Source organism: Coturnix japonica, chromosome 10 (assembly GCF_001577835.2).
Source record: "Coturnix japonica isolate 7356 chromosome 10, Coturnix japonica 2.1, whole genome shotgun sequence".
NCBI classification, from domain to species: Eukaryota; Metazoa; Chordata; class Aves; order Galliformes; family Phasianidae; genus Coturnix; species Coturnix japonica.
In genome coordinates this window covers 1,731,184-1,747,748 of record NC_029525.1, presented here as the reverse complement: position 1 = coordinate 1,747,748, position 16,565 = coordinate 1,731,184, and the positions used below count along the sequence as shown (strand labels likewise).

At 55.3% G+C, this 16,565-nt stretch overlaps 3 protein-coding genes across 9 annotated transcripts; 1 reads left to right on the top strand and 2 right to left on the bottom strand.

Annotated features, from left to right (window-relative positions):
* On the top strand, nt 1-3,196 carry CPLX3 (complexin 3). The gene is made up of 4 exons (XM_015872771.2): nt 1-145; nt 253-975; nt 1,287-1,374; nt 2,580-3,196. Exons 2-4 carry the CDS (start codon nt 815-817, stop codon nt 2,802-2,804), a joined length of 474 nt encoding a protein of 157 aa, XP_015728257.1. The 5' UTR covers nt 1-145; nt 253-814; the 3' UTR covers nt 2,805-3,196.
* A 751-nt stretch (nt 3,197-3,947) lies between these two features.
* On the bottom strand, nt 3,948-7,940 carry ULK3 (unc-51 like kinase 3). Of its 7 annotated transcripts, none has more exons than XM_015872768.2 (16): nt 7,705-7,933; nt 7,449-7,589; nt 7,186-7,306; nt 6,994-7,098; nt 6,782-6,925; nt 6,378-6,460; nt 6,152-6,307; nt 5,976-6,081; nt 5,793-5,833; nt 5,625-5,727; nt 5,474-5,538; nt 5,306-5,384; nt 5,184-5,221; nt 5,056-5,103; nt 4,915-4,969; nt 3,948-4,821 (listed from the first exon to the last, which is right to left on the bottom strand). In XM_015872768.2, exons 1-16 carry the CDS (start codon nt 7,879-7,881, stop codon nt 4,805-4,807), a joined length of 1,479 nt encoding a protein of 492 aa, XP_015728254.1. In that variant the 5' UTR covers nt 7,882-7,933; the 3' UTR covers nt 3,948-4,804. The 7 variants fall into 7 exon arrangements, 3 of the variants coding, with proteins under 3 accessions (XP_015728254.1, XP_015728253.1, XP_015728256.1); XM_015872767.2 differs by having other exon boundaries at nt 5,184-5,224; nt 7,705-7,929; XR_001557433.2 differs by lacking the exon at nt 5,625-5,727 and having other exon boundaries at nt 7,705-7,936.
* Nucleotides 7,941-8,172: 232 nt separating this feature from the next.
* On the bottom strand, nt 8,173-16,555 carry SCAMP2 (secretory carrier membrane protein 2). Its single transcript, XM_015872560.1, has 9 exons — nt 16,445-16,555; nt 13,918-13,998; nt 13,241-13,330; nt 12,445-12,562; nt 11,765-11,893; nt 11,117-11,276; nt 10,526-10,627; nt 9,152-9,269; nt 8,173-8,805 (listed from the first exon to the last, which is right to left on the bottom strand). Exons 1-9 carry the CDS (start codon nt 16,499-16,501, stop codon nt 8,659-8,661), a joined length of 1,002 nt encoding a protein of 333 aa, XP_015728046.1. The 5' UTR covers nt 16,502-16,555; the 3' UTR covers nt 8,173-8,658.
* Between the last annotated feature and the right edge of the window lie 10 nt (nt 16,556-16,565).

Here is a 16,565-nt window from a genome sequence, read left to right as displayed (position 1 = left end):
GGGCTCCGGGTGGTGCCGCCCCGCCGCGCTCATACGGAGCTGTCCGCGCCGCGGTGCTGCAGCGCCCGCCGCCCCCTGCGACCCCCGGGCGGAGCGCCGGGCATCCCGGAGCGGAGAGCGGCCGGCGCTGAGCTCAGGCTGCCCGGTAAGGAGAAACCCGGGGCAGCCCGGCATCCCCTCGGCCTCACGCCGTTCCGGCAGCACAACTCGCGCGGTTCCCCGCTAACTCAGCTCCTTTTCTCCCCGCTCCAGGGTACCCGCTTCCCCGAGCATCCCATCTCCCCGCTGCCTCCAATACCCGCGTCCCACCTCCCCGCCGCTCCCGGTACCCACAGCTCTGGTTCCCTGAGCATCCCACCTCTCCGATCCCCTCGATACCTGCATCTGTCCAGTTCCCCGAGCATCCCGTTTCCCTGCTAACCCTTCTACTCGTAGCTCCTTGTTCCCTGAGCATCCCACCTCCCCGTTACTCACATCTCCCCGTTCCCTGAGCATCCCATCTCCCTGCTACCCTCAGTACTCGCATCTCTCAGTTCTCTGTGTATCCTGTCTCCCCACTACCTCCGGTATCTGCATCTCCTGGTTCCCTGAACATCCCACTTCCCCATCACCCACAGCTCCCAGTTCCCTGAGCATCCCATCTCTCCGCTACCCTCAACACCTGCATCACTCCAGTGCTCTGAGCATCCTCTCTCCCCCACCTCCAATTCCTCAACACCCTCCCCAACACCCCAACACCTGCATTTCCTCCATTCTCTGAGCGTCCCATCTCCCCGCGGTACCCACATTTCTCAGCACCCCACACCCCGCAGCCATGGCGTTCATGGTGAAGAGCATGGTTGGGGGGCAGCTGAAGAACCTGACGGGTGGCCTGGGTGGCGAGGAGAAGAGCGAGGGTGAGAAGTCCCCGGCAGAGGCTCAGGGCATGACCCGCGAGGAGTATGAGGAATATCAGCGGCAGCTGGTGGAGGAGAAGTAAGTGCTGATGGGGGAAAGGGGGGAGCACGGGAGGGAATGAGGTCCCGGAGCTCTCTGTGCACAGAGGAAGACAATGGTGGGGGTGGCAGAGCCAGGACGCTGTTTAACGAACCTCTCCCCCCCCCTTAATCCCTTAATCCGCTTCCTCAGGGATTTTTTTCTCCTTTCTGGCTGTGCAGTGGGGGGAAAAAAAACGGGAGGATGAGTGGGGGGGAATCGAGACTTTGTGGAGAAGATGGGGAGTACCTGGGTTGGGGTGGGGGTGATAAGGTGGTGGGGCACTTGTAACAGCTCTGCGTGGTTCACAGGATGGAGCGAGATGCCCAGTTTGCCCAGCGCAAGGCAGAGAGGGCCACGGTCAGGTCCCACTTCCGAGACAAGTATCGTCTCCCCAAGGTATGGCACAGGGAAAAGGGGGGGACCAAAGGGAACCACCGCCCAGGGGGGTTGTGAGCCCCAAATCCCAAAGCATAACTCTGTTCCCCTAAAAAGCACCATTCCATCAGACCTTCCAGACACCCCTGAGCAGCACCAGCTCCACCATCCCAAAGAAGACCCCAACACGCACGCTTAGCCATGATTAGACCCCCCCAATTCCCCTCTTGACCCTGACCCCATCTCATTGAGGGGCAGCCCCTTCTACTCCAGGCTGCCGTCCCCATAGCCGTGACCAGCTCCTTCCGCACTGGATCAGCCCCAGCTCCATAGAAAATTTGGCAAACACTTCCTAGATGGATCCCAATTTTGGATCTTCCGCCCCACGAGCCATTCAGTGGGAACAATTCAATCAGTGACAATTCAGCCTCTCTTGGAGCTGCCACAAATGTTCCCCCCTCCCCAAAACACACTCGGCATTCAGTGAGAGCCTTCCTGCAGCTCTTGGTAGTGAATGCTGTGAATTGGAGCCGGGCTAATTTTAGTTTGGAAAGGTCAGCTCAGCCAAGTGATATTGTTCTTATTGCTGGAGATTCTTGGTCCAGCCTGGATGAACGCCCCACTGCTCCTTGCACCCTTGTAACTGCCAGCAAACAACAGCTGGAGGATCTGCCTTTTGCTGCCAAAAGAGAAGAAAGGCAGAGAAAAAGATGGAGATTTCCTCCAGGGGAAGCGGGGACTTGCTGAGATGCGGCCCCTGATCCTTTTGCTGCTTCCTCGTGCTTGAGATGTCCCTTCCAATCTTCAGACAAGTTTCTTCTGCTCATTCCTGATCCCGCTTGGCAGTTGGTCTGCCTCTTGCAAGCTCTTCAGCGCAGAGCTGACCCCAATACGCTCGCTGGTGGGCGCAGTCGTTAGACATACGTGTAGCTTAATTGGGTGCCCAAACATCAGATGGGAGCTGGAAGGCAATTTAGAGCCATGCCGGCTCAATCTGTTTAGCACATCAGCTCTTCCTTTGCGGTGTGTGCTGAGCTCTGCTTGGCCACGTCCCCCTCTGGGTCACTGAGGGATGGAGCTCATGGGTGTCATCCCACCTGCATGCCAGGGACTGACCCTAAAGCCTTGGGTTGGCTGCCAAAGCTCATGTGGGCACTACAGTGTCAATTCTGGATGTAGTCTTGGTGCCCTCAGGATGTCCCACCACCCCTTGCCTTGACTTTCAGAACGAAACTGACGACAACCAGATCCAGCTGGTGGGAGGCGACGTGGAGCTGCCCAAGGAGCTGGCCAAGATGATCGAGCAGGACAACGAGGAGGAGGAAGAGAAGAACTCCGTCATCGGTCAGCTCAGCAACATCCAGAACCTGGACCTTGACTCCTTGAAGGACAAAGCCTCGGCCACGCTAGAGGACCTGAAGCAGTCAGCTGAGAAATGCTCTGTGATGTGACCCAACCGACGTGACACCCTCAGCCTCGCAGCGGTGGGGACCCACCGATGGTCCCGGGTCCTCCTTCTGAGCCATGTTAAGCCCTGACCCAGATGTCCCCGCTCCGTCCGTGCCGGTATCCCCGTGCGTGGTTTTGTTGTTGGGTCGCGGTCCGGTCTGAGGTTAGAGCAAAGGGATGGCTTGGCGTCCCTATCTCCCGGGGTGGGATCGGCTCCATGCGGGAGAAGGGGCAGAAGGTGACCCCATAAGGGAAAACGCTTCCTTCTCTGTCGTGATGTGGTCGTGTGCTGTGCTCAGTCGAGTGTTACACCTCCTATGCTGTCCCCGTGCCACGGCACTGTTATCGCCGCTGGAATAAATACCAGGAGATGTCTATGCATTCCTTTCTCCCACAGTGCTCCCTCTTGATTCTATGGGCGATGGCGTTTCAGTGCTGGGTGGTGGAAGCATTACATTTAGAGCACCTTTGTGGGTTTATGCTCAGTGTGCCCAAGCAGCATTCCTCCCCAGCCGCCGAGAATTGGACTAGATGACCTTCAAGGGTCCTTTCCAACTCAAAAGGTTCAATGATTCCATGGGTGGGAGCCTCTTCTTTGGGAATACACAAGGAGCCACTGTGCCGAGACGGCCAGTGTTCATCCCCCACGCACAGAGCCCTAGAGAAGTAATGGTTATAGTGGAGAACCAAAGGAGCTGCTACCCAGGGATGGGGGTTTTGTTGTTTTTCCCTTTCTTTTTGTGTTATTTGAAGTCAATTAAAGCTCCCCGCAGGATGCTGCCGGAAGGACAATCGGATTAAGGGGATCATGCAGCGGCACCCCACGTCTCCCTTTCCCTGAGTCTAAGAGGCTTTAGGGGGAGAGCATCTTAAAACACGTGAGGGGGAAAATCACACTGACCCACCTCCCCCAATCCCTTTGCGGGGAGCACAGCGTCACCTCCACGGCTGCAAGCCTCAATGTCAAGGAGAGCTGGTACAATCTGACCCTAAACTATCCCGACACCAACCCTGAGGACACAGCTCCAGATTGGGGCGCATCTCAGGCAGAGCGTGAAGGCATATGTGATCGTGTTCACTGGCTGCAAGGGCGGGAGGCTTGAAAGCTCTTTAAAGCCTCGGGATATAATCTCTGCTCTAAATAATGCGGCAAAAAAATATATTCCATAAAAAGGTCTCTGCAAGAAGAGGTCACAGCCTGGGGCCCAGCAATGTGTGGTGGCTTTGGGTGACACTGCTGCCACCACACACATCTGGATGAGACGACATCCAACCCCTTGGGCTCCCTAAAGGCACGTGGAGAAACCCCCCAAGCAAGTATTTATTCCAGCTGATAAATTACATCCCCTGATGAAATACAGCAGATCTGGAGAACAGCCCCCCCTGCTCCACAGTGGAGGTGAGTGGCTGCGCTGGGGCCAGCCCCCAGGGATGAGGTTATTGGTGTATCATTGCCATTACAAGCACAGAGCCTGCCAGCCCTGAGCACTGCAGCACACGCAGAGCCAGACCCTGCCCTGGGGTCTGCAATGGCTTTCCCTGCACCTGATTCCCACGGGTGGGCTGAGAACTGCCCAGACCTCATGACACCGATGAGGCACAACCGCTTTAGCATCAGGCACACAGAACAAGCAGCTTCCAATGTGCCGAAGCGCTGCCCCCACTCCCAGCAAAGCAAAACCCCGTGCCACAAACCACCAACGATCCGTGCCCTGCTTTTTGTTTTCCCCCCCCCTTTCCTTTCCCCATGGGTCGGGGTGAGCTGCAGGCTGTGCACGCAACAGCCGCGTGCCTGCACGAAGCAGCAGCAGCCGCCGCCGCGCTGCCCAGCCAGTGGAGGGAATTGGAGTGGAATAACCTGCCCGCCGCGGGCACGCAGGCTGCTGCTGCAGCAGACGTTCCAGGCAGGGACTCCTCCTGACGGGAAAATGCAGTCACGCTCAGCCCAGCCGTCTCCTCGGCCATCTGCAGCACCACGGCGCCGGCAGCATCCCATTGGGCGTCACTGCAAGGTGCAGGCTGGGGGGGGAAGGAACGATAGAGGGGATGGTCACCTGGCTGGGAGAGCTCTGTAGGCATAGAGCTGACAGAGAAAAGGATTTGGGGACTCACAGCTCCGGACAGAGTCTGCCAGAGCTTCTTTGCCCATGGACTGCGCCTCCCGCATCTGTATGGGCAGAGAAATCACCACCATCAGTCTCATAAAGCCACCACCATTAACCCCCAAACCCCAAATGTTGCCCTCAGCCCTACCTTGATCTGATCCTTCAGGTACTCTGCCCGGGCCATCAGGGTCTGGATCTAGCAGACAGATGCAGGCAGCCCCATCAGAGCGGTGTCCCCATGGGGCTGGTGGGGTTGGGGCAGGTGCTGGGGCTCACCTCCGCATGCAGCAGCTCCCGTCTCCTCCCCGCTGGTTCTGCTGCAGGGTGCAGGCACAGGGTCACCAGGGCATAGGACTCATTCCCCTGACCTCCCCCCCAAACCCAACTCCCCAACTCACCAGCCAGGAGCAGCAGCAGCTCGCCCAGGCTCTGCTGGTAGAGCTCCAGGGTGTCACCATCATCCTTGCCTTCCTCCTCCTGTAATAGACCCCAGCTATCACCAGCTCTGGAGTGAACAGGGTGTGCTCCATCCCCATGAACAGCAGGACCCCAAATCCAGCACTCACCCTTGCCACAGCCACAGAGGCCATCTCCAGTGCAGCGCAGAGCCGTGGCTTGTCCTTGGCCATCTCTGCAACGAGACAGATGGGGAACACCTTCAGCCTGCTGGGAAAGGCAGATCCCCACCCCCCACGCCAGCTTGGCCCCATGGAACACCTTTGAGGATCTCCCTGGCTGGGTTTCCCTGCTGCAGGAGGTTCTTGCTTTTGGAAGCCACCAGTGCCTTCAGCTCCTCTGCTCGCGAGATGTACTGCCCCACCTGTGGCAGTGGGGCCAGGTGTAGTATAGTGCCATGGGGGCTGGTCCCTCCCACCCCATACTCACCTTTGCCCGGATGGCTTCTTTGCGGCGAGCATCGCTTTCATCTGGGGGCAAAGGGGGTCCAACGTCAGGGGTGGGGGCTGCAGCACATCCTGGGTGTGCCACAATCTCACACCCAACCACATGAGCTCCATCCCCGCCCCTTTCCATCGCTCCCCACAACCTCCCAGGAACGCAGGGACTCACAGTGCAGAGCAGGCACAAAGTACTCCAGAGCTTTGCAGTACAGACTGAGCGCAGCAGACGCATCCCCCTCCTGATCCTTCTTCACCGCCTCCACCACCAGGTTGGTCTGGAGGTAACGGGGACTCAGGACCAGAGCCTGGTCCCACGCATCCCATTGCCACTCACCCACCACTCACCGCCTTGCAGAAGCTCTCGGGGCCGGGCACGTGCTCCATGTCCACAAAGGGATGGGCAAAGAACTCCTCAAAGGAGATACGCTTTAAGGGGTCCCTCTCCAGGAGGCGCTGCAGGAGATCTCGGCACTCTGGGGACAGTGGGGGCCGGCTGGGCAGCTGGGCAGGGACAGCGGTGGCACCAGGTGGCACAACCCAGTGTCCCCACCCCACGCTATATCAGTGTTACCTCGATGGCTCGCTCACTGCGGATCTTCTCCTCCAGCTCAGCAAACGAGCGGGAGGCAAAGGGGGGTCGGCCAAAAAGTGCCTCTACAAAGAGGAGAGCAGTGAGGAGTCACCCCGTGGTCCTCTTGGTCCCACCAAGGGGTTGTCAAGCCAAGGGTTTGGGGGTGGGGGCCCCACGGCTCTTCCCTCTGCCCTACAAACAGATGTGAGTATGGTGGACATGACCATCATCACAGCCAATGTCACCCAGCACCCATAGGGCTGGACTGTACCCACACCATGATGGGCTCTCCTGCACCTGGTCTGTCCAGGTACACGTGGTCTCCTATCCACAATGGGGTTGTTCCCCACCTTTTGGGACCCTTATAGGGTGTAGAGAGATGGGTGCACAGAAGAAGGACCCACCATAAAGGATGACGCCCACCGACCACAGGTCCACCCTGGCGTCGTACTGTTGGCAGCACACCATCTCAGGGGCCATGTAGAGTGGGGAGCCACGCAGCACGTGCTTCTCATCCCACGGTGACATGTACTGCGCAAAGCCAAAATCTATGGGAAAAGCATGGTCAGCGGTCACCCACCACCACCCCATAGTATCCTAGGGGCAGGGACCTGACCTGCCAGCTTTAGCTGAGGGTTTTCCGGGGTGCTGAGCAGGATGTTCTGTGGCTTGAGGTCCAGGTGGGAGATATTGTGGTCGTGGAGGAACTTCAGGGCACAGGCTGGAGGGATAAGCGGGGAGGTGGGATGGTGGCTCTGACACCAAGAGTCCCAATGGTCCTCATCCCCCAGACCCACCCGGCCCTCACCGAGCTGCTGCAGGAAGATACGTGCCACCTTCTCAGGCAAGATCCGCCGCATCCGGATGAAGCGGGACAGATCCCCACCAGCACAGAACTCCATGATCAGGTAGATGTGGTCACTGTCCCACTGCAAGGCGACCCAGCTGGCCTCAGCGCATCACCCCAAGGGGCCACGAGCCAACCCACAGCCCCATGGGGAGCTCCAATCCTATGGGATACCATGGGTCCTATGGGATCCTATGGGTCCTATGGGATCCCCCCAGCCCCACCTGGAAGTCCTTGAGCTCCACGATGTGCGGGTGCCGGATGGTCTTGAGGATCTCGATCTCAGTAAGCAGGTTCTCCACCGAAGCCCTGTTGAGGCTCCTCTTGCTCACACACTTAACAGCCACCACCTCGCGCGTGTTCCTCTGCCGTGGGACGAGCGGAGACCACCGTGGAGCAACCACGAACCTCCGATATCCCTCCCCCCCCCATAGGCTGTCAATGGGAGCCCGCACGGTGCAGAGCTCGGTTCTCCCGCACCTTGCTGTACGCTTTATACACCGTAGCGTAGGTGCCGGTTCCGAGGCGCTCGGTGAGCACGAAGCCGTCCAGTCTCGGTGGGGCGCAGCCCCCCCCGGCCATGCCGCCCCGCCGCCCGGTTCCGGCTCCGTCCGCAGCTCCTCCCCGGCAGGAAGGGGCGGGTTCCGCTGCCCACATTGCTTCCCAGCTGGGTAATGGGATAAGGGGGCAGGACGGTGCCGATAAAGGAGCTTGAATTTACTTCTACCGAAGGCTTTGCTGCCTTCCTCCTGCTCCGTGCGGTGGGAAGCCAACCCCCGACCCCCCCTCCCCAACCTCCGCCAGCGATCCCTTCTCTCCCCCTGCGCTGGATGCCCGTGGAACAGGCAAATCGATAAGCTGGGAATGATAAGCACAGATCCCCCCCCCCCAAGCCCCACCTGCTCCCACGTCCCCTCTTGCCCCATCAGGCAGGCTTTGGAGCACATAAAGAGGTCAAAATGCAGCATCGTGTTAAGTGTAGTAAACCAGAGGTACAATTTTCCGCTCATCAAATGAACAACGACCTACATGCAAGTTACAAAATCCAGCCCTGCCCTCCCCCCAAACCGTCCCTCCCACCAGAAAATAAACAAACCCAGCGGATGAAATCAAGTTGTTCAGAGCACAGGCCGATAGAAAAGAGAAAGTAAGATGGAAATCTCACCTCCCTGCTACAGAACGGGTGAGAGGAGGAAGAGACACACAGCTCTCAGTGGCCCATTGACAGGTCTCCCCACCCTCTCCACGCATCCTTGAGCAAAGCAGGGAAACCGACTGTCATAAACCGAGGCCAACTGAAGCTAAAGATGCAGATCTCATTGGAGTCGGCATCACAGAGCTAACATGGTACCCACGAAAAGTGCATCGTTAGAAAATGAAGGTTGGGGTTACAAAGGGAGGGGATGCGAGGCAGAGGTGGCCCCTTGGGGAGGGTTAATTGCCCCGGAAAGCACTGTGTGCAGCTGATGAGGCCGCCCCGGCCGCTGCGTTCTGGAAGCTCCTGTTGGTGAGGATGCCTTGGGAAAACTCTTCCTGAGCCCTTTGGAAGCTGGCTCCCGTGCGCCGATACAGGGAGTGCACCTGGGAAACAGAGCAAGAGGAAACACATCAGGCTGCAGGTGTAAGGGATGCACACAGAGCTTGCAATTCTGGTGCATGAGCTTAAAGAGGGTGAAGCTTGGGAGCTTGCTGGCTGCCTCCTCTGCACTGTTAATGGCACACCCTGCAGTATCTGCTCCTCCCATCCCCTTCCCAGAGTGGCCACTTGCTCAGTACTGACATAGAAAGCCCCACCAGCACCATTCTGTTGGGTGCACTGGTTCTACCTAAAACACTGATCCTCAGCCCAGCAGATGAGAAAGGAGGCAGCCCCACCTGCATATGATCCCAGCCACAGGGATTCTGCCAACAGCTCCGAGCCACTCACCTGCTTGAGGAGGAAGAGTGAGAGAACCGCACAGAGCGTGAGGAACCCTGCCACCACCATCATGATGATGGCCACAGCCACGTTGTTGTGCAGCTCCGACAGTGCCGAAATCCAGCCGCTGTAAGACAGAATGGAGTAAGTGTGGTGTGTTATGGCTCTGTCCCCAGCTGCGCCCCATTTCCATTCAGCAGGCAGGTGCTGTCAGATATCAAGTCACTCCAAACACCTCCAAATGTAGCCAGGCTGAGTTAAGAGAGGCTGGAACTGGATGGCAGACCCAGAGCCCAGAGCTATGTGTGATGGTGACAGCAGCTCCAAGTGTTGGAAAGAGGAAGGAATGAAGCAAAAGGCTGCAAAAAAAAAGCTCCCCTGTGATAACTGGCAGCTCCTAAGATGACTCTGGGAGATCTCAGTGCTTGGCTGTAGGTCAAAACACCCACACGATGCCTCGCTCAGAACATCCTCCTGCAGTGCTACAGGAAAGAATCTCTCCAGCTGAGCAAGCAAACAGGCCACGAGCCACCAGGAGGCTGGGGACCCCAACAGGACTGTTTGGTTCACTCCACGTGCAACTCCTTGTGCATGAGAAGCAGAAATGCAACGCCATGCACTGCAGCTAAAAATATACCTGCTGTCTGGCTTGAGGAGACAGAGCTGAAAGTTCAACGCATGCTCTGCAACGCTGGACTAAAAATGGAGTGCCCCCCTCCCAGTCCCCCCATGATTGAGGGGTGGGGGGAGCAAGAGGACAGCTCTGCCCCTGAGCTGTTCTGCAGGCAGCGGGCAAAAATAGAGAGCAGATTCACTGCACTCATCTCCTGAAGGCTCTTCCCTAGGGGGACAACCGCTGGCTGTTAACCTTTATCTGCTCTTCACAAGCACTGCAGGAATGTGAGAATCTGATCTGCAACCAACGCAGCGAGGTGAAAAGAAATCCATTGCTTTCGTTGTGGTGGGGGGAGGGATAATTTGGGGGCATGGACTAGTGTGCCAACAAGAAAGAATGAGAGATTCCTCACCCCCATGCTACAGCCCCCAGAGAAGGGAGGAAGCTCTCAGGGAAGGCTCTATTTAGTGACTCGATCAATGTAACAAAGGGATGGGAAACGCTTAGGAAAAGAATTGCAGAGTAGGACTGGGAGATTCCACACGCTTCTTTAAGGCCGTGGCAGCAGCAGAAGCGCGTGTGTCTTCACTGGGACTAAGAGAGGATGAGCAGAGGAGACAGACACACCAGCTGAGACCTGCCAACACTGCGTGCCAGGCGAGAGACACAGGAGAAGGAACAGACAGCTGTCAGCAAGAGAGCAGCACCGGGCCCCATAGCTTCTGACACCAGGGCAGGGCTGCACCAGCTTGTTCAGCTGAGCTTACCTGTTCCCCCAGCCAGGGATGCCGACAGCCTGGATGACGTAGATTGCTATTTGGCAGAAGAAGACGAAAAAGAAGACGAAGAAGCTGAAGGAGCTGTCAGACCTGCAGGAGAAACAGCAGCAGGAGTGAAACCTAAGGACATCGTTCCTGGATACATTCCCTCCTCTGAGAAATGGGAACGTTTTCAGTGATGAACTTTGTGCTAAAGGAAGGTGGTTGCAGAAGGAACTTGTGCAGCGACAAGACTTAAAATACATCCACTGCATATTGCAACACCACCACAGCACAGGGGGAGATGGGGTGAAGACAGCTTCCTTAATGGGCAGAGCACACTCAACTGATTACTGCACCTAACAGTTTCCTTAATAAAAGGTAGGACTCTATGTTAGCCAGGCCTGGATTTCACAATAAAAAAGGATCACTATAATCAAATACCATCAGATATTACAATATATTTAGGCACAAGTGGGTTTGATCTGGTCAAAGAACGCAAAGAGCTGGAAAAATCCTGCAGGCAACATCACACAAATCAAACCAAAGCTCCTCCCACTACAAGCTCTATTCCCCATCAGAGTGGAAAACAATACTTGCCTGAAAGCCTTGTAGATCGGTCGGTACCAGCAGAGAAAGGCACAAGGGGTGAATAAAACAAACCACAGGATTGAGAGACCAAAGTCTACTCCTTTTTCTGGCTGAACCGTGAAAGACGCCAAGCAAGCGAGGAGATTGAGGAGCAGAGTGACTGAATGCACTGGTCAGGATGGAAGAGAGAAGAAGCATCAGTCAACTCGTAGGAAGCTCAAACCTCTGCAAGTGTCTCTTGCTGGACACATGAAGCTCTGCAGTAGTTCCTTTTGGCCATCTCAATTCCTCTCCTTCACTGGAAGGAAAATGAGGCTCAAGCCAAGCACCTCATTCAACCCTGCTGCTTACAAACCATTCTTAAATCTCTGTGGAGCATCACAACTGATAAACGCAGCTGAGAGTGTTTTGCACCTGATCTACCTGCCATCTTTCTGAGCCTCACACTGTAACGTCTCTGTTAAACAACCACCAAACTTCTGCGACTCCCAAGGCAAAAACCTCGACCTGCAGACCTCGATATGTCTTCATAAACAAGAAAGGGAGGCATTATTTTACCTGTACAGACAACGCCTGCAGCGTTTAGTGCAGAGCAAAGTTCAGCACTTGATTCAGAATCTCCAAAGAATTTTTATGGCAGTTCAGGTCGTTACTCACGCATCCACAAGTAATAAAGCATCTTGCATATCCGCTGGTAGTCAGCTGGGATGTCTGCAGAAAAGTCTTGATAAAAGCACGGCTTGATTGGACAGTTCCTGGGAAGGGGAGGCCAGTTGTTCTGTCTCGCTGTGGAAGGGACAAAAGAGCAGTTCTTTGCTTGCTCTTCTCTGTTTGGAAGAACCATTGGCATGCTTTCGTTTGCAAGCTGCACTCATATCAACAGACATTAGCACCCTGGGGTGAAGGTGTTTGAGCAGGGATGTGGTAACCCCACTGGCAGCAGCAACATAGAGCAACCTAGAGTTGAAAGCTTTCCTCTGTGGGAGGCAGAGTTTCCATGTAATGGCCAAAGGACCATCGTGAGCACTTGAGTCCAGGCTCAATCATTCAAGGTTAGTGGGAAAATACTGTTTCGCTCTGTTTAAGATAGCATCAAGACTGATAAAAAGCCAGAGATTAACTCCAGTAGCTCATCTCAGAGCTCATTTCCTGCCCAGCCCAGTTACACTATAAGCCTTGGAGGGACAGGTGCAGCTCCAGGGGGCTGCCACAGCCATGAAAAGCTAGAGACAGAGAAGCATTCCTTTGGACAGGTCAAAGCCATGCTGATAAACCAAGCAGCACAGGCGACCCCAGGCATCACGTTGGCTGCAGACAAGGCAGGAAGCATTACTCACGATTAATGCTGGCTGCATTGTTCTGCAATTCCCTTTCCTTCTTCTCCAGCTCAGCTGCCTTCCTCTCTAGTTCTGCCTGCTGCTGAAGCAACCCGGCCTGTGCTGCTGCAGCCACAGCCTAAAGAAAGCAGAAAAAAAAGTAAGTCCTTCAGTCCTTCCCCAACCAAGACAGTGGTAATGCCAACTGCCAGCACATCAGATGCCAAACTGGAAGAGAAAGACAAATTCAATAGCAAAGGAGGACAGTTCTTTCTTCTTACATGCTGGAAGACTAGATTAAAACTGATGCAGGACTCAATCCGGGGGTTCACTTCCTAACCTACTGGAAAATAGTGTGGGAGGAGTCCTGAAGAGGCTCCATTCCATCTCCTTTCAGCAAAGCCATGCTTTCCTTATAGCTGCTTCCACTTTCCAGCTAGCTTTGTTGCTCTGCGTGCCATCCAATAACTCACCTGCAAGGCAAATGCCTGCCCTGGTAAGGCACATATATTTCCTCACCCTCTTATTGATGCCTGTAAGACAGCAGGTCCCGCTGCCTATTGGCTCCCACCAAAGTCTTGCCTTGATCTCTTTTCACTACATGTTGCTTTTCTGCTCTAACGTAGACTTTCCCAGATACAACCTTTGCAAGCTTCAGACCCACCCTTGCCTTCTCCATCCCTCAAAGAAGGGGTGGCTCCCCAAGAGACCCTCTAACCTCACTGTGCACAGCTGAACAAACCCAGTGGCATTATTCTGCCCCAGCAGAGCTACCCCCACATGTCTCTAACTCATAGAGGACCTCCTGCTCCCATACCTGTGGTGTGGGCTCCACAGATGTCTGCAGAACAGCAGGCTGTGAGTGACCAGAGGGCTGCGTGGCTGGTGCCGTCCGTGCTGCATTGGTCTGAAAGCAAAGAGCAAGAAGGGAACAAAGTCACGCACAGCTTCTTTAAGCAAAGAGCAGTTCAGACTTCAGCACTGCTACAACAAATAGGAGGCAATTCTATGCTCTCAAAAACGTGTTTCTTCCCTAACACCCCAGGGATGTGGCACCCAAAGCTTACAGGCATCAGGCAAAAGAGAAAGCAAGTGGGATTTTGAGCAGCTGTTTAAACCTCAAGTATAATTTTTTATCCCACTTTCCTGCTCTCCTTCTCCCCATCTCAGCCACCAGGAAACAAGATGGAAGCTCCTGCAGTGATCCATCGATGATATCAAGTGTGGCAGCTCAGCTCCCAACGCAGAGACCAAATAAATATTGATGATGCCACAACACATCTTCCTCTTCACGCAGCTTTACTGGGAGAAACAGTTCCAGAGGAACACAGAGCTCCAACAAGGAGTTTCAGTGCTTGCAGTTTGCCACGCACACAGCGTCCCCAGGGAAATCAGCTGTGAATGCCTCCTTTTCTCATTTAAGCTGTACCTACCAAGGGACCCTTTAGACTGATGAAACCAACGCTAAGACACCCAGTGCAAACACACACGTACCAGCTGGGAGCCCTCAGAGAAGGGGTTGAATTCATCCAAGCCGCTCTGGCTCGCATTCGTGAGCTGTGTCACCGAGGGGTCCTGAAAGAAGAGAGCAAAACCAAATGATCATCAGGCTCCACGAGCTCAAACACCACCCGCTCTGCCCACTTCCCCAGTAGCAGCAGGACTGTGATGTTTGTGGCCTGCGATGCCTTTAGTGTGGTGAAGACAGACACTGCCTCGCTGGGCTGAGTGCTGAATCCAGAAGGCAGCATCCCTGCAGGCAGCCTGCCTGACTCAGCAGCCGGGTGAGCTGAGGACACCAGCCCAGAACATTTCTGGTCCTCCAGCTCTCCCAGCTGGAGGCAGCTCACACGGTTCTGTGACAACGCTGTCCCTTGGGGCACAAACAGATAAGTGTTCCTATATAGCCAGGGAGCAGATCTGAAATACCACAGTGTTTTTATTTTCTCTTTTATCTGTATCCACAGCAGCTCCTACCTGAAAGTGCCTCTCCCTCCTCATCTGCAACACACACAGTGTTTTATATACACTGTTTTCTGCTAACAGATTACTTTTAATAGACAGATTCTGACCTCAGCAGCACTCCTATCACCAGTAATTAAGGAAGTGAGGCCCTTTGTGAGCTCAGGAATCCAACTGCCTGGTCAAACAGCCTGTCAATATGGGTGTAGCCAAAGAAAACTAAAAGAAGCCATTTCTTATTCCTCCTTCCGCCAGCAGCTCACATCTCGAGCTCAGGCAATTCCGTGGTTAATGGGGCAAGAAGCATTTGAGGCTGAGACTGAGCAAGAGTGAACAATTCTAGTGTGCAAAGGCCACACGCTGTGGAAAAGTCCTTTGGTTCTTTTCAGTGCTGGGCTTTTAGTGCAGCCTCCTGCTGCCAGGTGAGAGGTGCACAGGGTGGTTAATGAGTAATGCTGCACCTCCCCTCGCTGCTGGGCACACTGCTTAGCACGCCACAGCTGCTCCGTGCCCAAGTTGTAGCTTCATTTTAGGGCAGGCAAAGACTCAGCCTGGCTGACATCCAGCAGGTGACTGCATGAGGGAAAGAAACCTTCATAAAAGCACAGGAATAAGAAAGGAAAAGCTGTGCACCGTTGGAAGAGAATCAGTAAACTGGAAGGAAAGCAACTGGGAATGAGGAGATGCACTGGGACACTTAGGCAAGTGTTTTTTCTTTCCATCCCTTCTTTCCAATGGGAAGGGAAGCCCTGCAGTTAATGTGACAGTGGCACTGCTATCAGAAAGGCCAGGAGAACAGCACTGTTCCCAGTAACATCAATGGGAAGAACACTACCACCACCCTGCTTAGCCAAAGCTTGATATTAAATGATCTCTCATCTTCCAGCACAGCTTTAACCTAAGTACTTAATTAGCTTAACTGCCTGTCACTACACAAGTGTGCCTAAATGATATCCAAAAAGCAGAGCCCCTGCAGTGTTTGGGCACAGATCAGTGCACCCTGAGCAGCTCAGCTTCCACAAACCAAGGCCATATCACAGGTTATTCCCACCAGCTGCAAACTCACAGACACAAGGTTGATCCTTCATGCTGCAAAACACAGACAACGTGGCTCTATCTGATCACTGAGGTGCTTTGCAGGCTGCTCCCATGCACCAAAGCACGTGGCTGCCCTCCTTTAAGGAAAGCAACCACACTCTTCTCAGCCCTGGACGTCACACACTTTTCCTTCCTGATGAGTAATTGCTTGTTGGACTCCTGCAAAAACCCTCAAGCTGTTTCCTGGTCCAGAGCCCAGGAGAAGCCTGAAATCTGAAGGCACTCACCTTATCCCAGCTGGGCTGAGCCTGCCTTAGGGATATACTGTTAGTTATGGGACCGACCTACAGCGCCAGCAGTGCTGCCCCTCTCACCACAGCCCCTATGGTCAGTATAGGTGGCATGCTGTCACCATTTCAGGTTGCTAAGCATGGAGTAAGTCCCTATTTAAATTGAACTGCCTTGATAGGAGAGTTATAAGGGATCATTTGGAGCTGGAAGGGGCCATCTATGCAACTCAATGAGCAGGGACACCCACAGCTCAGTGAGGCCCAGCCTGGTTCCTAACCCTGCCTTGACACAGGTGTAGGTGCCTGCTATGTACCCTATGGAGCTACTCCCCACTTGCTCTCACGGCACCCCAACAGGAACGATCCCATAGGGACCCCTGAGCTGCTCACAGACCCACCCAACCCCGTCCCTACGGCTGGGAGCTGCCCAGTCTCCTCTCACTCCCCATAGCCCCCTGTAATAACCGATGCCCGGAGCGGGGCGGACCCCGGCCCCAAATATGGCCGGACCCCACGAGCGCGGCCCCGGGGGGCGCCGGACACCTCCGCCATGAGCACCCCCCTAGTCCCGCCCCCCGGCTCTGATTGGCTGCGGCCCGAGCGAACGGCGCAGCCATTGGACGGCGCGGTTTCGCTCAGCGCCACGTCCCGCCGGCCGCGAGGGGAGGGGAAGGGAGCGGAGAGAGGAGGGAAGCGAAGGGAGGGAAGGGGAGAGCGGGCCCGGAACGCACCTGGAAGGGGTTCACGTCCACCGGGTCGGCGAACGGGTTGGTGTCGAAACTCGACATGGCGGCAGTGCCGGCCGAGCGCCCCCGCTCCGCTCCGCGCCGCCGCCCTCCGCCGCTTCACCGC